Source organism: Peromyscus leucopus, chromosome 23, assembly GCF_004664715.2.
Source record: "Peromyscus leucopus breed LL Stock chromosome 23, UCI_PerLeu_2.1, whole genome shotgun sequence".
NCBI classification, from domain to species: Eukaryota; Metazoa; Chordata; class Mammalia; order Rodentia; family Cricetidae; genus Peromyscus; species Peromyscus leucopus.
In genome coordinates, this window is record NC_051082.1 from 27,159,366 (window position 1) to 27,182,400 (window position 23,035).

Sequence of the window (23,035 nt, forward strand, 5' to 3'; positions counted from 1 at the left end):
AACTCCCCACCGTGTCCCTGCTGAAGACTTACCAGTGGGGTCTAGAGCCGAGTCGGTAGCGCGCTAGCATGCCTAGCATGCCTAGCATGCCTAGCATGCAGGAAACACTGAATTCAATCCCTAGCATCACGTAATAAACCGGATGCGGAGGTACATGCCTGTGATTCCCACACTTGAGAGGCGCAGACAGATCAGAAGTTCCAGGTCATGCTCATCAGGGGACACCCTACCTACCACCTTCTGTGGAAAGTTCTAGGAGGCAGATAGTAGTCGGGGATGGACGCTTTCTTTTTTTGTTTGTTTGGTTTGTTTGTTTGGAGACAGGGTTTCTCTCTGTAGCCCTGGCTAGCTCTGGCTTCTCTCAAACTCTGCCTCTGCCTCCCTAGCGCTGGGTAAGGCATGCGCCACCACAGCCTGGCTGATCGGGATGTTTTCTTAAAGGGCTGACTCCCTCCATTACCCGTCAGTCTCCTTGTAATCTGTGAGTCTGGAGAAGTGCATTTGGGCAACTCCCTTTAGGACTTGTGGAATTTGAGCCTGTGACAAGGTTCAGCAAGTAAGGGGGTCTGCTGCCAAGCCTTACGCCCTGAGTTCAATCCCAGGACCCACTCTGTGGAAAGAACCGGTTTCAACAACTTCTGCTCTGACCTCCACACAAGTGCCAAGGAATGCCCACATACACAGATATAAAGTGTAGGATGGCTCAGTGGTTAAGAGCAGCTCTTCCAGAGGACCTGGGTTCAATGCCTAGCACTCACATGGTGGTTCACAACCATCTGTAACTCCAGTCCCCGGGGATCTGACCCTCACTTCTGACCTCCACAGTCACCAGGCATATATGTGGTGCAAAGACATACATGCAGGCAAAAGATGCACATAAAATACAATAAAAAATTTAAAAAATATATAACAAAAATTTGTAAAGATTTGTGGAATTGTAGGGGCCTGAGGCATGAGCAAGCCCTGGGTTTGATTCCCAGTACCACAAACTTGGTGTGGTAGCACATGCCTGTATTCCCAGCACTTGGGAGGAAAGAGGCAAGAGGATCAGAAGTTCAGCATCATCCTCAGCTACATAGTGAGTTGTCCAGGCTAGCCTGGGCTACATAAGACCTTGTCTGAAATGAAAAGAAAAAAATGGATATAGAATTTCTAGAAACCTGGGATTGGGTGAGAAGAAGTCCAGCACGTCTCCTTCATAATGACTTGGGGACAGAGAGAGAATCTATACCCATGATCCAGGGGCAGTGGTCCGAACACTGGCTCTGGACATTGGGCAATGACCTCTATTCTGGTGACTCTGAAGTCAGGAGTGTCCCTAAGCCTGAGCTGGAAGATCTCTACCCTGGAGTGGACACTGATACTCTCTGAATGGGCCGACACGAAGCATGGGCTGAGCACCCCCAACCCAGGTGACCTCCAAAGAGTCCAAGTCATCAGTGGGTCCGGCTGCTGCTCCAGCCAGAGGCAGCCCCGGGAGTGTAGCTGGGTGGCAAAGCTTGCCTCCAGAAGTGGGGGGTGACTGAGGAGCCAGAAGGAAGAGCGTCTGCTCTGCCAAATGGATCAGAGCCCAAGAAGGCCTGTCATGGTGGACACCTCTAATCCCAACACTCAGGAGATGGAGATGGGAAAACGGGAAGACTAAGGGCATCCAGGGTATGTAATGAGACCTCAGCTATTTATTTATTTATTTTTGAATTTCTGTTTGTTTGTTTGTTGGGGGTTTTTTGGTTTGTTTGGTTTTGGTTTTGGTTTTTCGAGACAGGGTTTCTCTGTAGCTTTGGTGCCTGTCCTGGATCTCACTCCGTAGACCAGGCTAGCCTCAAACTCACAGAGATCCACCTCCTGGGTGCTGGGATTAAAGGTGTGTGCCACCACCACCCAGCTTGTTATTGTTGTTGTTTTGAGACAGGGTTTCTCTGTGTAGCCCTGGTTGTCCTAGAACTTGCTCTGTAGACCAGGCTAGCCTCAAATTCACAGAGATCCGCCTGCCTCTGCATCCTGAGTGCTGGGACTAAAGGTGTGCGCCACCACCACTGAGCTGAGACCTCGGTACTTAAGGTGAAGAGATGCCTCGGTGGTTAAAAACGTTGGCTGCTTTTTCCAGAGGACCCAGGTTTGGTTCCCAGCACTCATATAGTGGCTCACAACCATCTATAACTCCGGTTCCAAGGGATGCAATGCCCTTTTCTGACTTCTGTAGGAGCCATGTATATACATGGTGCACAGACATACATGCAGGCAAAACATCTATATACATAAAATAAAACAAATCTAAAATAAAACTTAAAGGGGTGTGTGTGTGTGTGTGTGTGTGTGTGTTGTGTGTGTGTGTGTGTGTTGAGGGAACGGATTAGAAAAAAACCAGGGCAGGACTGGGGGTGTGGCCTAGTTAATAGAGTGCCTGGCTAGCATGCAGGAAGCCCTGGGTCCACCCTCAGCACCACATTAACTGAAACAGAGGTTCACACTGCACTCTTAGCACTGGAGGGGGGAGGCAGGAAAGAGCATGAGTTAAAGTCCTCTTCAGCTGCACAGAGTTTGAGGCCATCCCCGTCTCCAGGAGACCTTGTCTCAAAAAATAAAAGGCTTACCTAACATGTGTGAGACTAGCACAGTGGTTCTCAGCCTGGGGGTCGAACAACCCTCTCTCAGGGGTCACCTAAGACCATCCGAAAACACAGATATTTACATTATGATTCATAATGGTAGCAAAATGACAGTTAGGAAGTAGCAATGAAAATAATTTTATAGTTGGGGGGTCACTACAATATGAAGAACTGTACTAAAGGGTCGCAGTATTAGGAAGATTGAGAACCACTGCTCTAGGTTCAATCCCCAGTATTTTGGGGGAAAAAAAAAAGAAGAACCAGACCTAAGACACAGACATGAAACTTCAGATTGCAAAGGCCTTCTTCTGGACCATTCCAAGTGTGTACCTAACCCCCCCCCACCCCTCAAAAAGTCCCAAACAAGGTTCCTCCTCGCCCGGGTGGGCCCAGGCGAAGGTCAGTAGATAGGATCAGAGATGTCTGTGATGTAATCCCCATGGACGGTTTTCTCCCACTCCAGCAGCTGAGCCACCAAGCCCCGATTGGACGCATGTTGTTTTTGCACTTCTTCACGTGGGCCCAGGACCTCTGTGAATGTAGACAGAAGGAAGATTTCAGGACAGGTGGTGAGATCCTTCCAGACGAGATCACCAACAGGTCAGGGGGAACAGGAGACACCTACCTGCCCCTGTGATGGCTAGGTGCAGGGACAGGGGCTGGGTGATCGTTCATTCGGCAGTGTACTTTCCGGCAAGCATGAGGACCTGAGTCGAGTCCCCAGGACCCGTGTAAAAACTCTGTAATCCCAGTGCTGGGGAAGTGGATACGGGGGTTCCTGGGGCCACTGGCCAGCTAGTCTAGCCTAATTGTGGGGTACCTCAGGAAGAAAGAAAGAGGGGGGAAGGGAGAGGAGAGGAGAGAGAGAAAGAGGGGAAAGGGGGGAAGAAGAGAAAAGAAAAGAAAAGAAAAGGAAAGGTTGGGCCTCAAGCCTGATGATCTGAATTCAACCCAAGTGACCCATATGGTACAAGAAGAGAACTGACTTCTGCACATGTGCCTCATGAATACACACACATGCACACACACAGGCACACATGCACATGAACACACACTTAAAGGAACTGAGGGAAAAAAAAATAATTTAAGCACCGACAGAACAGCAGCCTGGGGTGAACTCATCAAGGCAAGGAGCCCTAGGCACAGTCTAGGCCATAGGCAAGCTCCTCTACTTCTGACTCAGGGCACAGAAGTCAGTTCCGTTTCACATGGCTCCTATGAAGATTGAGACGATATGCATGCAAACTCCCGTGGAGCAGGCTAACGCCAGGCTAGCCTGGGGCACACAGCAGCCTCAACAAAGGTTTGCGTCGGGGACTGGCTGAATCACTGGAGAGTTGACAGGAACCTTGAGCGAGTTCTCGGAAGGAGGGAAGGCAAGGCAAAGCTGCCTTCCTCCAGGCTGCACCCGCAATGAAGTGCAGAAGAAGGCATGCGTGGGCCCGGCCTTCACCCGGGTTACAGGCAGAGTGGAAAGGCAAAATGGTACCTTAGGGCTGGAGTGATGCCTCAGAGGATAAGAACACGTACTGCTCTTGCAGAGGACCTGAGTTTGGTTCCCAGCGTCCACATCGGGCAACTTACAAGCTCCTGGAAATCTAATGACCTCTTCTGGCTTCTGAGGGCAACTGCACTCATGTGCACCCCCCAACACACACACACACCTACACACACTCATACACTCCTACACACACACACATACACACACACACACACACACACACACACACAGAGCTAATAAACACAGCAAAACTGCATGATAATAAATTCAACACATAACTCTCAGTTGTTTTTATGTACTAATTGATGATGAACAGTCCAAAAAGAAGAGGAGGAAGAGGAGGAAGAGGAAGAAAAAAGGATGAGAGATGGCTCAGTGATTAGCAGTACTTGCTGCTCTTGCAGAGGACCCAGGATCAATACCCAGCATCTGCACAGGTGGCTTCCAACCACTTGTGATGACAGTCCCTTTAGAGCAGACACTTCCGGCCTCCACAAGGACCTGCACACAGGATGCGCACAGACACCCACAGGTACAGACACGTGCACATTAAGGAAGGGAGGGAGGCAGGCAGGCTGGCACTGGGCAGATGGCTCAGCCAGCAAAGTGATTGCCTTGTAAGCCTGAGGACCTGAGTCTGATCTCCAAAAGCCAAGTTTATTCCCAGCACTGGGGAGCTGGAGACAGGTGGGATCCCTGGGGCTTGCAGGTCAGCCAGCCTGCTCTCCTTGGCAAGCACCAGGCCAATGAAAGAACTTGTCTCCCAACAAACCAAAGGTGGATGATGCCTGAGGAGTGATACCTGAAGCTGTCCTCCAATCTCCCCCCACACCCTCATATACACACCTACACACACCCTCATACCACACCTACACACACTCATACACGCCTACACACACATACACACATTCATATGTGCCTACACACACATACACACTCACACACCTACACATACACACACACATTCATATGCACCTACACACATGTGCACACACTCAAAGGGACCTACACACACACCCTTATGCACACAAAAGGAAATGATAAATTGTGTAAGGGATTGACTGCAGACAAACTGAGGCCCACAAAGTACAGCGGAGATTGCCCGAGGCTTGGATTTAGAGCGAACAGGAGGCTGTCAATCACCAGGCACAGGATTTCAGGTCTGCAAGATCTGCAAGTTTACAAGCTGCGTTCACAACCTGAATGTACTTACCACGAAAACACATGTTTAGGAGTCGTTAAGAGGGATGGAGGTGTGGCCTAATTGGTAAGGTGCTGGCCCCCTAAACCCACTGCACACCTCAGCTCCTAACACATCTTCTGGGACTCTCCCAGGCAGAAAGGTCTCGTCCTGCCTACCCTGGGATGAACATGTGAAGCCCTTGCCAGGGCACACTTGGTGAGGGTCAACAAGCCCTGGTCTTAAGGCTGCAAGGCTGTCCGTGTTCTTCCTGTTACCATGGAGCCCCATGGAAAGTGTGGGTGCTGCGCCTGAGCCAATGGTCTTGGATCCCCTGCTGTTCTATCTGTAGCTGCGCAGCCTTGGAGAAAGCACCCAGACTTACCACACCTGAAAAATGCTGGGAAGCATAATGGTATTTAAGCTACAAGGTCATAGTGAACTTGTCTTAACATATAACAAAGAAAAGGGTCCAGGGCCAGTGGGACACAACTCTAACCTCAGCACTCAGGAGACTGAGGTGGGAAGAATTGTGAGTTCCCTGTAAGCCTGAGTTCTACAGCCAGTTGTAGATGGGCCTGAGTTATCAGTGAGTTCCAAGCCACCATGAACTGTGTAGCAAAATCTATGCAACATAGTGAACCCTATCTAAACAAAACAAAATTAACCAAAATTGGGGCTAGAGACATGGCTCCGAGGTTAAGAGCAATTGCTGCTCTTCCAGAGGACCTAGGTTCAATTCCCAGGACTCATATGGTGGCTCCCAAGTGGGTGGAACTCTAGTTCCAGAGGATCAGACTCCCCCTTCTGGCATTCTTGAGTACTGCATGCATGTTGGGCACAGACACCCAGGTAGAGAAACACCAGTGGACATAAAATACAAATAAGCAAATATTTTTTAAAAATTTATTATTATCATGTGTGAGCATGCTATGTATGGGGGTGCACATGACATTGTACACTTGTGGAGGTCAGTTGGATCTGGTCAGTAGTTCTCTCCTTCCAGCTTACCAGGTATTAAAACCTAGGTGGCCAGGCTTGCAAGGCAGGGGCTTTACCTGCTTAGTCACCTTACGAACCCCTATTCTAAGGGCCCTAAGGGACACAGATACCAGCGGGATCAACATGCCCACTGCACTGACAGCCTGCCCCAGCATGCCAGCTCCATGTCAGCCTCCTGGGGTCAAGTCCAGGTCAAGCTATGCTAATGAGCCAACTGCCATGGCAAGCTAGAGACAGGCACTCCTGGCCACAGCAACGTGAGCTGAACAGCTCTTTTTGGCCAAGAGTTATCTAGGAGTCATCTCTGGGAAGAGTGCCCAGTCTTGGGACTTCCTACAGAGCGGACAAAGATGGCTGTTCTCGGAACAAGTGCCAGGGTTCCTCCTGAGTCCAGACTCACATGGACGTGAGCAGATCCAGCATCAGCCACTGCCAGGGACAGGCAGACCAGGCAGCAAGGGCCGTTGTGCCCCCTTCAGGCCCTAGCTGGGCTAGGAAATGAACCAAGCCAGAGGACGGCTCACTTTACCTTCATCTCAACCCTCCCTTCCTAGAAGCCTGTCAGCTCTACTTGGATGTGACGACGTCAGGGTTAGAGGGTCAAAAGCTTTTGGAGTTTTGCTTTGTTTCCCCGTGCTAGGTGGGGATCATACCCAGGTCCTGTGGATTCCAGGCAAGCCCACTATGGCTCAACCACACCCCCAGCTGCTCACTGGAGTGTTCTGGCAAAGCGTACTTTGGCTGCTCCTGCAGGTCCTCATTGGGGGATTCTAGGCAAGCTCTCTTCCACGGAGCCACACCCCACTGGGGGTGTCTAAGCCAGTACTCTATGGGCGAACCACACACTCCCCAGGTTAAAATCTGGAGGTTGTGTGGATTGTGCCCATGGCCTCTGAGCCTGCAAGCAGGCTGTGACTAGCAAGGTTTAGCAAGAGAGACCCCAGGGCAGGCTCTGAGAAAGCACAGCTTGACATCAGCCATGAGTCCCCCTGGTGTTGCCATGCAAGATCCCACTTTTCTGTCCCTCTGCTTTCAAGGTAAAGGAAGATTAACAGGTTGAGGCTCAGGCAGCCCAGCCATTCTGTGAGCCCATGAAATTCTCCTTGGAACAAACCCAAACTAACTGGGGTACTGTGGCAGCTAATTTCAGTTGTGAGCTTAGCAGGGTCTGGAGTCACCCAGAAGGGAGTCTCGATGAAGGACTATCTGTGGGAGAGTGCCCTGATTGTGTCCATTGATGTCGGGAGACCCATCTTTATGGTGGGCAGGACCATTTCTTGGCTGGGATCCTGGACTGTGGAAATGGAGTAAGTGAGCTGAGCTGCAGTATGCACCCATCACTCCATGCTTCCTGATAGTGATACAATGTGACCAGCTGCTTCAAGCTCCTGCTGCCTTCACACACACACACACACACACACACACACACACACACAGAGAGAGAGAGAGAGAGAGAGAGAGAGAGAGAGAGAGAGAGAGAGAGAGAGAGAGAGAAGGGCCATACAGTGGGCTGTCATCCAGACCCTGGACTGGCTGGGCCCTTACCAACCTGAAACTACTAGTCTAAGCAAAAGGACCTTACTCTTGAGTGCTGTGTGCTGGGTGACATCCAAACTTTGGAGTTCTCCTCCCTGTTAAAACTAAGATCCTATGATATAGTACTGCGGTCCCAAGAGCACCCAGATCCAGCTGGGACCCCCTCCTAGGGTGTTTGTGGCCCAGGGAGCAATACTTTTTGTTTGTTTGTTTGTTTGTTTGAGACAGAGTTTCTCTGTGTAGCCCTGGCCGTCCTGGATCTCACTCTGTAGACCAGGCTGGCCTCGAACTCAGAGAGATCCGCCTGCTTGTGTCTGCTGTGTGCTGGGATTAAAGGTGTAAACGAAGCACGACGCCTGGCTTGGACCTAGAGTCTTTGGCAAACCGGGTGAGCTTGGCCAGTAAGTAACACGAACCTTCAAGGTCTCCTCATTGTAATGCATGAGGAAGGCTATCACCGCGGCACTGCTGCGGCTAATGCCCCGCGTGGAGAAGACCAGGATGACCGAGCGGAGCCGCAAGTGAAGCTCTGCAAAGGAAGGAAGGAAAGGGTGAGGGCTGTGCATGGCACCCTTCCGGGGGCCTCAGTGGCCATCGGGAGACCAGTAGTGCATCTCTGGTGGTCTCTTTGGGGGGCCTCGCGCCCAGGGCACAACACTAGATGTTCAGAGGCTAAGAGGAAGAAATACTGAGAGTTCAAAGCCAGCCTAGGCAACCCAGGAAGGTGCTGTCAAATAAAAAATAAAAAGAGGACTTAGGGTAGTGGTGGTCCTGGACTCCCCCAGTGAGGGCTGGGGTGTGGCTCAGTGGTAGAGCCCCTGCCTAGAATCCCCCAGTGAGGGGCTGGGGTGTGGCTCAGTGGTAGAGCCCCTGCCTAGAATCCCCCAGTGAGGGGCTGGGGTGTGGCTCAGTGGTAGAGCCCCTGCCTAGAATCCCCCAGTGAGGGGCTGGGGTGTGGCTTAGAGATATAGCACTTACCTAGTATATGTTCCACCCTGGTTGTATCTCTCAAGTTGAAAAAATGAATTAAAACGTAAAAGTAGTGAATTGCTGGGCAATAAGGGGTGGTGGAGGCTACTATCCCACTCCCAGCCATCCACGCAGCAGCTTGGGCTGGAGGCCAAGTTGGTGCCATGCTGGAAGCCAAGACTCCTGACCTGATTCAGCCTAGCTCTGCTAGGAATCTTGCTTTTCCTGGTCAACTCTGGCCCTGAGACTGACTGAAAGATCTACCTTTGTTATGCTAAGCAGCTGTTGGGCATTGCTATGCCAAGTGGGAAGCCAGAGCAGAGTCAAGTAGACACATGAAGCATGATGGGAATCAGAGCTAGATGGTTTGGGGGTACCTCCCTTCTCTGTGGTAGTTTGAATGTAGTTGGCCCCCATACTCTCATAGGAAGTGGCACTATTAGGAGGTGTGGCTTTGTTGGAGTGGGTGTGGCCTTGTTGGAAGTGTGTCACTGTGGGGGCGGGCTTTGAGGGACACTGCCCAGTGTGCCAGTTGACTTCCTGCTGCCTGCCTATCAAGATGTAAGAGCACTCAGCTCTAGCACCATGTCTGCCTGCACACCGCCATGCTCCCCATCATCATGATAACGGACTGAACTTCTGAAACTGTAAGCGAGCCACTCCAATTAAATGTGTTCTTTATGAGAGTTGCTGGCCTCATGGTATCTCTTCATAGCAATGATAACCCTAACTAAGACATTCTCTTACCCAACTCTACTGACTAGCATTGAGCAAAGAAATAGAACCGAAGCCCCAGACCCCTCAGAGGAGCAGGCACCCATGTTTGTCCAGGATCTTCACTGTAGGGCTGGCTCAGAAGGGCGTGGCTATGTAGCTACAGTAAGAACAGGACGATCAGACACAGTGTGGGGATGGCACTGGACGCCACTCCTAAGCTGCTCACGTAAACTCAGCTGAGGGCTTTGGAGGGGTTGCATGTGCTAGACTGTGTACTTCCCCAAGTCCTGGGGTGGGAGAGGGGGGCAGGTCTCGGACAGGGAGATACTTGTGAGCACAGGAAGGGTGATGCCCAGTCTGGAAATCCTCCTTACCCATGAAGTGACAGATGTGGCGGAAAGAGGGGAAGAGGTTGGAATACGAAGTATCCTCAATCTTGATATGCAGGAGTCTGTCTGCATCGCCTACAAAACTGAAAGACGGCAGCATGGTGTTGAGTATCTGTTTCCTCCTCATTAGATCATTCCTTCTGGGAGGGAGGGAGGCTTCTTGCTCTGTAGACCAGGCTGGCCTCAAACTCACAGAGATCCGCCTGGATCTGCCTCCCCAGTGCTGGGATTAAAGGCGTGTGCCACCGCGCCCAGCGGAGGGAGGCTTTTTAAGACTCAGGAAGTAAAGGAAATTACCAAGGCTCAGGAACTGAGACACTTGCAAGTCCCAGCAACTTCCTGAAACCTACAAGATTCACAAGGCCCCTCCCCCAACGCTATATAGGTAGTAACAACTGCAGGTGAGAGGAGACTCTCTGGCCTGAGGAGCTCTGTGAGTCATGCAGGGAGTTCCAGGATCACGGGTTATCATGAATCCTGACTCAGCTGCCTGAGTCATCCATGTTCCTGTAAGTGATCTTTATACCAGCGGAGCCGTCTCTCCAGACCCCAGGTAATATTCCTACCAGTTGCTATCATCCCCGTGTCAATCCCCAGTCATTCCCTTGTAGTTTCTGTGCAAGGACGAGGGACACCACAGTGGGGCTGGCTGGTCACCCATGTGTGTGTGACTTTTCCTGGGTGATGCAGATAAAGCATCTCTTCACCCCAGATAGGACACTGATGACAGGTTAAAGTAAGATCAGCACCACCAAAGTCCAACACGGAGAACCAGGGAGCTACTGTGGTTATTTAACAGGTGCGTGTGGAGGGGGAATGATAGGAACTGCTAGGAATATTACCTGGGGTCTGGAAAGATGGCTCCGCTGGTATAAGAGCTGGTATAAGGCTTGCCAGGCAAGCATCAGGACATGAGTTTGATTCCCAGCCCCCACAGAAGAAGCCAGGCTGGGTGGTCTGCACGTGTCATCCCAGAGGAAGCAGATGGATCCCTAGCCTCGCTGGCTGGCCAGACTAGCCTATTTGGTGAATTCTAGGGTCTTTTAAAGTATGTGGACAGTCCCCGCAGAATGACACTTGAGGTTGTCACTGGGCCTGCACATACAGTCACACACTTGCACATGCACACAGAGGATGCCTGACAGAAGACATCTACCTAGAATTTGCTAGTGAGGGGCTGGAGGTGAGTGGACGAGCCCTGTGCTGGTTTCCTCCAGTGAAAGAAAGGGGCCGGCCCAGCAGAAGAGAGCTTCTGGCCAGTGGGTGAGGGGCCTGGCTTTAATCCCTAGGACTGGAGGAGGAAAAAAATAGCTACAACAAACTATGGCAGCAGGAAGCATGTAAATGAGTGACTCTTCACCTAAAATAAAAACCATGGTGAAAATGAGTGACTCTTCACCTAAGATAAAAAACCATGGTGAAAATGAGTGACTCTTCACCTAAGATAAAAAACCATGGTGAAAATGAGTGACTCTTCACCTAAGATAAAAACCATGGTGAAGCCGGGCGGTGGTGGTGCACGCCTTTAATCCCAGCACTCGGGAGGCAGAGGCAGGTGGATCTCTGTGAGTTCGAGGCCAGCCTGGGCTACCAAGTGAGTTCCAGGAAAGGCGCAAAGCTACACGGAGAAACCCTGTCTCAAAAAACCAAAAAAAAAAAAAAAAAAAAAAAAAAAAAACCATGGTGAAAATGAGTGACTCTTCACCTAAGATGAAAACCATGGTGTAAATGAGTGACTCTTCACCTAAGATGAAAACCATGGGCTGGGGAGATGGCTCACTCAGCAAAATGCCTGCCGCACAAGCATAGTACCCGTGTTACAACCCCAGGCATGCGCATAAGAAGCTGCGCTAACAGGGGCACGCATCTGCAACCCTAGTGCTGGGGGCACCAAGACAGATCTCCCAAGCTTGCTGTCTAGCCAGATTATCCAGTCCACGAACACCAGGTTCAGTGAGGGACCCTGTCTCAAAAAAATAAAGTGGAGTGCTGGGCGGTAGCGGCACACGCCTTTGATCCCAGGACTCGGGAGGCAGAGGCAGGTGGATCCCTGTGAGTTCAAGGCCAGCCTGGGCTACAGAGAGAGTTCCAGGACAGCCAGGGCTACACAGGGAAACCTTGTCTCAAAAAACTGATGAATAAATTAATGAATGAATGAATAAATAAATAAATAAATAAATAAATAAATAAATAAAGTAGGGATGACAGAGGAAGGCGCCCAACAACATATGGCCTTCATATGCACAGGCAGCTGCACGTGTGTGCACAATCATTCATACACACACACACACACACACACACACACACACACACACACACACGTCACCATTACTTACTAGGGTGTTGCCTCCAATGAAACATTGACATGCGCTTTAATTTTCAGATCCTTGTGAATCCTAGCATTGCAGGCTTGACTGAATTTGCCCAGGAAGACCTTGCCTGGAATGATCTCAATTGGGTATGGCTGGAAGGCGTCCAGTTCCTGTGATGGGGAAGGAAGAAGGCTGCTGCGGACACACCGCAGAAGAGAAGGGGGAGGTCCAACTCTGGAGGTGGAGCTCTGAAGGTGAGCTCAGAAGAGCAATCCCAAGACAGCGAAGGAGACTGGGAGCTTGAGTTTCCAACACACTGGCAATGAGTACCTCCCATGAGAAGTCAGAGGCCGGAGTGTAAAACAAGGATTGACTCACAGCATCCCAGCACATGAACAGGGCTCCATACGGACGTCCCCTTCCCTCATGGCACCGGTCTGTCTGTACCTGGACATACCCACAAAGGTTGGAACTGACCATCTGTGGCCCAAAACTTGTCCAGTTGAGGTGGGTGCTGGCTGCCAAGAAACGTGAATCCAATCCCTGTGCCCCACATGTTTGAAGAGAATCTGATTTCCATATATGTATCATGGCACTTGAGAGAGTGTGTGCGCACACGAATACATGCACGCACACATGCACGCATGCACAGGTACACACAGCACAAAACAAATCATTGTATTCAGAAAAAAGAAGTCTAGCAACATTCTTGGTACAAGATACTGGAAAAGAAAAGGTTTATTATGGGTGTCAGTTTCAGAGACTGTAATCCGTTGTAGCGGGGAAGACACGGTGGTGGGGTCCTTCCCATGGCAGTGAGGAAAGTTGCCAACCCCTAGGGCCTACTTCTACCAGCCAGGCTCCACCTCCTGAAGGCTCTGTGGCCATCTGAGGAGGGACTCTGGCTGGGGAACAAGAGTTCAAGGCATCCGCCTATGGGGGACATTTCAGAGTCAGCTCTAGCACTCTCTGAGTTAGCATACTGCCCCCCGGAACCACACCCCCTCTAGATCCCCGAGTTTGGCTTCCCCATAATGTGTTAACTCTGCATTTGTCCTTATGGACTGAAACCCCAGTGGTTTTCAGGGCTCTTCTCCCCATGCCCATCTCCCCATGTCCTCTATCCCTATCTTCTCTTTCTCTGCCTCCACTTACCTGTCAGTCTCCAACCTCACTTCCTAGAAGGGGATGCTCCTCCCCTCGCCTCACCTGGGGCATCCAGATGATCTTCTGGGTCCGGAAGAAATGGTACAGGCCAGAGAAGCACTCGTAGCCGCCTCTGAGGACATAGACAGGGTGGCGGGTAAGGTGGGTGAGAATCTGCCCAAATTCCACGGCGGGTCCAGGTAAGAGTTCTAGGGGAGAGGACCAAAGAGGTACAAGGTGTGTTTAGCATTTGCCTAGTGTTAGAATGGATGGCCACTTCCATCTAAAAAGTAATTACTCAGAAACCCAAGTCAAGGGGCACATAAAACAAAATTACGAAACAAAATCCGAGTCAGGTATAGAGAGAAATTGTTACAAGAGAAAACTTGTTTTTAAGATTTTTAAAAACATGTATGGGTGTTTCACCTGCATGTATGTCTGTGTACCACAAGTGTGCAGTACCTGCAGAAGCCAGAAGAGGACAAGGGATCCCCTGGAACTGGCGTTATAGACAGTATGCGCAACCCTTTGGGTGCTGGGAATCAAACCCAGGTCCTCTGGAAGAGCAACCAGAGCTCTTAACCACTGAGCCATCTCTCCAGCCCCAAACTTTTATTACTTTTAATTATGTGCATATGTGTGTGTTTGTGAGTTTGTGGACATGAGTGCAGGTGCCCATGGAGGCCAGTACAGGGCACCTGATCCCCAAGATCTGTAGTTACAGGTGGCTGTGAGCCGTCTGACATGGGTTCTGGGAACCGAACTCAGGTCCTCTATAAGAACAGTATGTGCACTTTAACGATGATAGCTCGTTAAAGCAGAATAATATTCCATTCCGTGGATGTACTGCATGCTGCTTCTTCCATTCACTGGCTTATTAAGACATCTGTGCTGTTTCCACCATGGGCTATCATGAACAAGGTACACGGTTTTTGTGCGATGTGCCTTCATTTCCTTGGACTATGGACCCTAGCCCTTTGAGGAACCACCATTGTTTTCTTTACACTAGGCGGTCTTATGTTCTGTTCTTACATTAGTTGTTGTTTTTCGAGACAGGGTTTCTCTGTGTAGCGCTGGCTGTCCTGGAACTCTCTCTGTAGACCAGGCTGGCCTCGAACTCAGACATCCATCTGCCTCTGCCAGATGGGACTAAAGGTGTGTGCCACAAATGTCAGGCTTTGGACTAGTTTTTCATTTTTATAAGATTTATTTTATTTTTAATGGTATGTGTATGTATGTGCAGGCATACACATGCCACAGTGTACACATGGAGAGGAGAGGCCAAGCCTTGGGACTTGGTTCTCTCCTGCCCCATTTTGGGATCCAGGAATGGAATTCAGCTTGTGGGTCTGTTCATAGGCGCTTTCTACCACTTTCACTGGCTCTGACTTTGTTTTTTGTTTTTGAGTCAGGGTCTCACTCTGAGGCAGTCACCCCTAGAACTCACTATATAGCCCAGATTTGCCTTCGAAATTGTGGCACTCCTCCAGCCTCAGTCTCTCCAATGCTGGGACTAGTCATGAGCTGCTATGCCCAAGCCTTTTACTCCATGTTCAGTGGTGTACAAAGGTTCCAGTGTCTCCACATTCTCGCCAACACTTGTTATTATCCATCTTTTTTACTATGCCCACCCCAGTGGGTGTGAAGTGATATCTCCTTGTAGTTTGGTCTTGTTTCTGAGGTGAAATGTATGTAGCTCAGTCTGACCTGGAACTCATTATCCTCTTGACTCAGCCTCCTGAGTGTGGGGATTAGAGGCATGTATCATTGTGCCTGGCTGCCGTGTGTGTGTGTGTGTGTGTGTGTGTGTGTGTGTGTGTGTGTGTGTGTGAGAGAGAGAGAGAGAGAGAGAGAGAGAGAGAGAGAGAGAGAGAGAATGTGTCATATGTGGAACCAGTCACATGGCAGGAATCTATTCTCTTCTGCCATGTGGGTCCCAGAAATCATCTCACTGGCCCTTTTTATGGTTTAATATAAATTTAAACTTAAACTCTTTCGTGAATTATAATTATGCTATATAATAGTTAATATTCATTATCCACTTGTCTGGACTTAAGTCACCTAGAACACCGTGGAGACGTATCTGTGGATGCAAATGTGAGGGTGTTTCTGGGAGAATTAACTGAGGATGGAGGACCTATCCCGAGTGTGGTGGCACCATTCCACAGGCTGGGGGCTGGGCCAGCATGAAAAGAGGAAATGGAAGGCCAGTGAGATGGCTCAGTGGGTCCAGGTGTTTGCTGCCAAGCCGGAGACCCTGGATTCCATCTCTAGACACCACAGGGTAGGAGAGAACCAATGTCTGCCCACTGTCCTCTGACTTCCACACGCCCATCACGGCACATGCCCCCCCCACTTGCACACACACATAAAGATGGGGGTGGGCTACCACGCAGAGCACACATGGTCTTCCCGGCTCTCAGCTTTCTGGTTAGCCGTGAACCGGACAGCCTCCTCCACTCCGACAGCATGCTGTCATGTCAGGCCCACGGTTCCAGTGACTGTGACTGAGTCCTGGGAAGCCAGACTCAATGAGCCAGACTCAATCTTGGCTCTCTTAAGCCGTTCTGTCACAACAGCATGAAAGTCACTAATACAGACCTCATGGGGCTCCACAGAAAGTCTGCATTAGCCTGCCTCGGCCAAGACACCCTGGACCCTTTAGAGCCCACCAGTAGGAGGGAGACCATGAGCTCTGCTCTCCAAACCGACTTTCGGGAGCTGGGGAGACGGCTCGGTCAGGAGAGTGTCGTGGAAGCTGAGGACCCGAGTTCTCTCCCAGAACCCACATAAAAATGCCAGGCTTGGTGCTGTGTGCTTAGAAGCTCATCAGGGAAGATGGACAGATCCCTGGGGCTCCACAGCTGGCTGGCCCAGCTGAGCCAGTGAATTATACATAATGAGAGCGAACGTCCCAGAAAATAAGTGGGGCCAGGAAGATGACTGAGTGTGTAAAGGTGCCTGTCACCTACTCAGATGGCCAGAGTTCCACCCCAGGACCTGTATGGTGGAAGAAGGGAACTGACTCCCGCTGACCCCCCCACAAGCTCTGTGACATCCCTACCCCCCCCCAAAAAAAAAGACAACACAATTTACAAAACTTTTTAGAAGGAGACCAGCACCTAGACATCAACACCTAAGGCTATCCTCTGGCCTCCATGGTTACAGAGTGAAATCAACTAGGGAAAGAGAAATAAATCAATTTGATTAACTGATAAACTGAACTTCTGTTCTTGAAAACAAGGACACTTCCAGAAGAAACTGCTCAGGACATAAGTAACAAGGACCTGTCTGGAGGATGAACCTGTGCATGCCTGTAAACCACGGTGGGAGAGAATTTGCAGGTTTCCAGGCGGAAGTCACTCCCATCCCCGTGGGGCCTGGCTCAGAGGTCCCTGAGTCCAGACAGTAGGTCACAGGGCACCAGCCATGTCTCTCTTGAGCAAGAGACTAGTGGGTCAGAGGCCACAGGGGAGTAGGGACAGAAGTCCCACGCCACACTGAGCCTGTTACCTTTAGCCTAGATTTCTGCCTCTCCACCACTAGAGACGTGCAGGCCACAAGTACAGGGCCAGCATTAGCCACAACTGGGGACCCCCACGGAACCTGGCCACCTCACCGAGCAGCTTCAGCTGACTGTTTCGTCAAGAATAGTAGTTGGGCATGTTGGTATACACTTGCAATCCCAGTACTCAGGGAGACGGAGGCAGGAGGATGGCACACTGGATCCCTTGGCCTCAGCTGTACCAGCGGTGGTGGGAAGGACCACACCTGGCTGAAAGGTATCATTTTAACACACCTGGCTTCAAAAGGCAGCTTTTTGTTTTGCTTCTCTTTTTCTTTCTTTTTGAGACAGAGCCTCACTACATAGCCTTGGCTGGCCTACGTACTCCCTGTGTAGATCAGGCTGGCCTTGAATTCAGAGCGAGCTGCCTAATTCTGCTTCCTGAGTGCTGGGATCAAAAGTGTGTGCCACCAGGCCCAGCTCGAAAGACATCAACGTTTTAAACGAGGACAGGTTGCCTAGAGTGGAAGTGTTACATTTGGCTGTGGTCTCCTTCTGAGTGGGAAGTTCAAGAACACAACAAAACCCTTACAGAGTAAAGGTTTGTTTTTAAAACATCACTTTATTTGTTTACTTATTTACTCACTGACTTGTTGGGGGGCATGCATCTGCCACAGCATCTATATGGAGGGCAGAGGACAACTTGTGGAAGCTGGTTCTCTCCCTCCATGTGGGTCCTCGGGATCAAACTCAGGTTGTCAGGCTTGGCAGCAAGCACCTTTATTGCTGAGCCACCTCTCCAGCCCCAGTTCTTAGGGCTCCAGGGTCCAGCCTGGAGTCCTAAAACTATGAACAAGCTGAGCATGCCATACACACCAGCAATTATAGCACTGGGGAGGTGGAGGCAGGGGGGTCAGAAGTTCAAGCTACCGTGATGTCGAGGACAGCCTGGACTACATGAGACCCTGTCTCAAAAAAGGTGGGGCTGGAGAGATGGCTCAGGGAGTAGAGACGCTGCTGCCACGCTCATCACCTGAGTTTGATCCCTAGGACTCACATGGCAGAATCCACAAGTGCCGTGGCATGCATGTGTCTCTCTCTCACACACACACCATGCATATATACATATATACATACATGAAACATCATTTCCCAAAAGTTTTAATTATATGTGTCTGGGGCGGGCGGGCAAGGGATGTGCACGTGAATCAGGTGCCCTCACACACCAGAGGGTCAGATGCCCCGAAGCTGTAGTTACAGGGAGCTGTGAGTCACTCTACATAAATGCTGGGACTCCTACTCAGGTCCTCCGAGAGAGCAGAACATGCTCTTAAACTGCTGAGCCATCTCTCCAGCCCAAAATGTACAAACAACCAACCACAGGCTTAGGGGCGGAGCCCAGTTGGTTGGTAGAGAGCTTGCCTAGCTAGCATGCCCAAGGCCCTGGGTCCAACCCCAACACTGCATAGGACATGGTGGCATAAGCCTATAATCTCTGCACTCAGAAGGTGGAGAAAGGAGGTTCAGAAGTTCAAGATCATCCTCAGCTATATCATGAGTTGGAGGCTAGCCTGGGCTACACTAGACTCTGATTCAAAACTAGCAAATATCTGCAAACTGTAGCCCAAAGGAACCCACACATGGAAGAAGAAATTTCCAAGCCAAAGACCACTTGGGAAGAGTCTCAATGGCAGGTGTTTGTAAAGGCAGAGCCTTAGTGCCCCCCAGTGGCAGGGAGTGTAAATGGCCATTCTCATCCCGGCAGCACGGGGCCGAACTGTTGGGGAATATTATTTTAAGGTGTGTTACTTTTGTTCATGCTGCATTTGTTTAACTCTGTGAAGCTGTGATACTGTGCCTGTGTAAAACACCTAGTGGTCTAATAAAGAACTGAACGGTCAATAGTGAGGCAGGAGAAAGGATAGGTGGGGCTGGCAGGCAGAGAGAATAAATAGGAGAAATCTGGGAGGAAAGAAAAGGAAGTAGCAGAGGAAGGAGGAGGACTCCAGGGTCCAGCCACCCAGCTGGAGTAAGTAAGATTTACAGAAGTAAGAGAGCATGAAAAGCCCAGAGGCAAAAGGTAGACGTGATAATTTAAAGTTAAGGAAAGCTGGCTAGAAAGAAGCCAAGCTAAGGCCAGGAATTTATAATTAAGTATAAGCCTCTGTGTGTGATTTATTTGGAACAAAAATAACCAACAACACTGAACAGATAATAAACTTTCTTCAAATTTTGAATTAAGTATCTTGGAACTGATGACACATGCTTTGGGGGAGTCTTTTAACTTTGTATTACTTTATTTATTCATCTCTGTATGTACATGCACGTGTATCACAAACACACGTGGAGGTCAGAGGACAACTTGTAAATTCTCTCCTTCCACCACGTGGGTGCTGGGGATCAAACTGAGCTTGTTAAGCTTGGGGACAAGAGCATCTGCCCGCTGAGCCATCCTACCATCACCCCCCTCTTTTTGCATAGTAGTGAGGAATGGACCTTAGGCTTTACATGGGAGGCAAGTGTTCTACCACTGAGCTACAGACCGGCCCAGTTTTATTATTATTATTATTATTATTATTATTATTATTATTATTATTACTATTATTATTATTTTTGCTGTGATAAAGTTTCACTGTGTAGCCTTGGCTGGCCTAGAACTCACTATGTAGACCAGGCTGGCCTCAAACTTACAGAAATCACCTGCCTCTGCCTCCTGAGTGTTGGGGTTAAAGGTGTCCACCATTATGCTTGACTGTTTATTTATTTTGAAACAGGGCTTTATGTACCCCAGCCTGACCTTGAACTTGTTCTGTAGCTTCTGTTCCTCCTGCCTCCACACTGAAGTGTGCACCGCCACACCCAGTACCTGGTATTGGGGTGGACCTACGGCTTCAAGCATGCTAGGTGAGCACTCCGCTACCTAAGCTACAGTTCCAGGACAGTTTTTTGTTTGTTTTTGTTTTCATTTGAATCATGGTCTCACTCTGCAGCCCAGGCTGCCCTGGAACTCAGAGCAATCCTCCTGCTTCAGGCTCCCCAGTGCTGGGATATTATACACGTGCTACCACACCTGGTCCCAGCTGACACTTGGATTATAACCTCCGGGGAAACATTGGCTCTCCTGTCTGAGTGGCCCCTGATTCTGGGCCCAAAGATATGATCATTAGCGTATTGTTATGTCGGGCCGCTGACTTCGGGGTCATTTGTCATGCAGTGATAGAGAGCTCACTTGCTAGGCATGTGGGAGATTTCACCTTCTCTTCCTTCCTCCTCTTCCTCATCTATCTTTCCTGCACGCACGCGCACGTGCGTGCGTGCATGTGCGTGCATGTGTGTGTGCGCGCGCATGTCTTTGCATGAGTGGAGGTGGACATGTGTGCAGTGATGGCGTAGTTGGTAAAATGCTAGCCTGGCAAACTGAGAACCCGAGTTCCACCCCCAGAGCGGCACACTTTTGCAACCCTAGCACCAGGAAGGCAGGGAGAGGTGGGTCGCCAGGACTCACTGGCCAGCCAGCTCAGCCTTCTTGGCAATCTCCAGGCTGGCAGAGACAGTCTAAAACACAAGGTGGCTGGCCCTCGGGGCTGACCTCTGGTCTCCACAGGCCTGCACGCACGCACACAGACATACACGCAAGGAAGTCAAGTAGAAATCCTTCCTTCCTCCTTTGTTTCCCTCGGGTAATGTGGTCACAGCCCCACACAAACGAGGACTATCGACACTGTCCACCCTTCTTGTGCTTGTAAAAACCCACCTGGGAAGGCTGGGGATGTGGGTCCCTTGGTAAAGTACTTGCTTAGCATGCTGGAGGCTCTGGGGTCCATTCCTAGCACTGCATGAGCCAGGTGGGACTGCACAAGTCTGCCAGCCTAGCACTGAGGAGGCAGAGGTGGGCAGATCTCCATGAGTTCGAGGCTAGCCTCATCTACAAGGTCCAGGACAGCCTGGGCTACATAATAAGAGAGACCTTTCTCAAATAACACCAAAATAGACAAAAGGACTAAGAACAACTCTCTTGGGGTGTGATTACCAGTGTTCTCTTCCTCCTCCTCCTCGTCTTTTTCCTCCTCTTCCTCCTCCTCCTCCTCCTCCCCGTCCTCCTTAAGCTGCGGCCGCCGCCGTATGCGCAGCTCCAGGGAGCTGGTGTTGCTGTCGTACACGATGCAGTATCTCACGCACTCCAGATCCACGGACTCCGGGATGAGGTACTGGTTCTCTCTCTGAGGAAACCACACAGACGCACTGCTCAGATGCTCAGCTGGGCACACTGTCCCTGCACGACCTCCCAGGGGGGCTTGAGGCAGGCTGGGGGTCCTGGCCTCCTTCCCTCGCTGACCATGAACAGACCGGAGAGTCTCTTGGATCTCCGCTCCCTCCCTGTCACTAAGAAGGACGGCAGTGGTGACTAGACCGAGATGGCCTGGCTAGAGAATGGCGGTCCATTACCGAACTCACAGCCCCGCGGAGTCACTGTGGCTGGATGACCGGGGGATGGTGGCAGTACACCTAAACCCCAAATCACTCCTGAAGCAGAATCCTGAGTGAGCGGATGCCACCAGGAGAACCATGAGGTCGAGTGCAGGTTACGGGATGGCAGGGCCTTGGGTCTTGTGTTTAGTCTCTAACTGTATGACTGACTGTCCCCACTGCTGTGACGACTGCCTAACAGGAGCAGCTTACGGGAGGAGGGTCATCTTCACCCGGAGTTTGAGGGTCCAGTCAGCTGTGTGGACAAGGTGTGTCTGCCGGAGTGGGAGGCCAGGTCACATTGTGTCCACAGTCAGGAAGCAGAGAGAACGCCGGTGCTCAGCTCTCTTTCTCCCTCTCGTTTTTAATTGTTTTCATGGGGGTGGGGTCGGTTTGAGACAGGGTCTCTCTGGGTAGCCCTAGCTGGCCTCGAACTCACAGAGATCCCCCTGCCTCTGCCTCCCAAGCGCTGGGATTAAAGGTGTGCACCACCACACCACAGGCCTGAGCCTTGAGGTTTTATAACCAGCCTAATTTCTGGCCTATCCTCTGCTTCCTGATTACGGACGAAATGTGACCTGTTGGCTTCCCTGCTTGCCATCTTGCCTTCCTCACTAAAACAGGACCAAACCCTCCAATGTGAGCTCAAGTATCCCCTCCCTCCCCTCCTTCCTGTAAGTCTCTTGTCAAGTGTTCTGTCACAGCTGAAGAATGAGATAAGTAACCAATAAGAGAGTCCTTGAGGTGATGAGCTCACCTGGGGAAGGGATGAGCTCACCTGAGGAATGGATGAGCTCACCTGAGGAGTGGATGAGCTCACCTGGGAGGGGGTGATGTCACCTGGGGAGGAGAGAGCTCCCCTGGGGAGCAGATGTACTCTCACAGTACTAGACTCGTCCAGGAACCTAACAGACGTTCTAGAGCTCAAGGATTCCTGAGTGGCTGACAGCTGAGTGTGGCCTTTTCTCGCTCTCAGGGTCCCCTCTGAGCCTGATGCTGTTTGTGCAGCCTGGCCTATGTGATGCAAGAGTCCCAACAGAGGCATGCAGGAGACAAGTGCCCACGCATTCTGCTTTACAGTATAGTGTTAAAGGCCACAGAAGCCCAGACTAGGGGCTGGAGAGATGGCTCAGAGGTTAAGAGCACTGGCTGTTCTTCCAGAGGACCTGAGTTCAATTCCCAGCAACCACATGGTGGCTCACAACCATCTGTAATGAGATCTTGCGCCCTCTTCTGGTCTGCAGGCATACATGCAGGCAGAACACTGTGTACATCATAAATAAATAAATCTTAAAAAAAAAAAGAAAGAAAGAAAGAAAAGAAGTCCAGACTAATAAGGATCTCTGGAACTCAAAGGGGAGAAAGCTCACTGGTCGAGAAGCTCAAGAGAACATTCAGGGAGATGCCTGCTGCCTGGTGGGGTCCACACATCACATCCTAGAACGGGGAAGCTGAGGCAGGAGGCCTCTGAGTTCAATCCCTGGGACCCACATGTAGAGGTTATCTTCTGATCCCCACATATGTGACATGGCCCAGGTACATACCCACCCCCCACAGAGAGAGAGACGGGAGGGGAGACACACACACACACACACACACACACACACACACACACACCCAGATAAGTTTAATAAGAGGGCTGGAGAGGTCACTCAGCAGTTAAGAGCACTTGCTACATTTGAAGAAACTTGAGTTCAGTTCC

General features: G+C 50.5%; 1 protein-coding gene across 1 annotated transcript in view; it reads right to left on the reverse strand.

Annotated features, from left to right (window-relative positions):
* Positions 1-2,896: 2,896 nt before the first annotated feature.
* The window catches only part of Styxl1 (serine/threonine/tyrosine interacting like 1), a 32,154-nt gene continuing 12,015 nt past the window's right edge, over positions 2,897-23,035 (reverse strand). The window contains 8 exon segments of the mRNA XM_037198307.1: positions 2,897-3,101; positions 3,104-3,140; positions 8,245-8,357; positions 9,889-9,986; positions 12,240-12,385; positions 12,594-12,662; positions 13,425-13,570; positions 20,897-21,086. Of these exon segments, the coding sequence (XP_037054202.1) occupies positions 3,010-3,101; positions 3,104-3,140; positions 8,245-8,357; positions 9,889-9,986; positions 12,240-12,385; positions 12,594-12,662; positions 13,425-13,570; positions 20,897-21,086 (891 nt within the window). The 3' untranslated portion in view covers positions 2,897-3,009.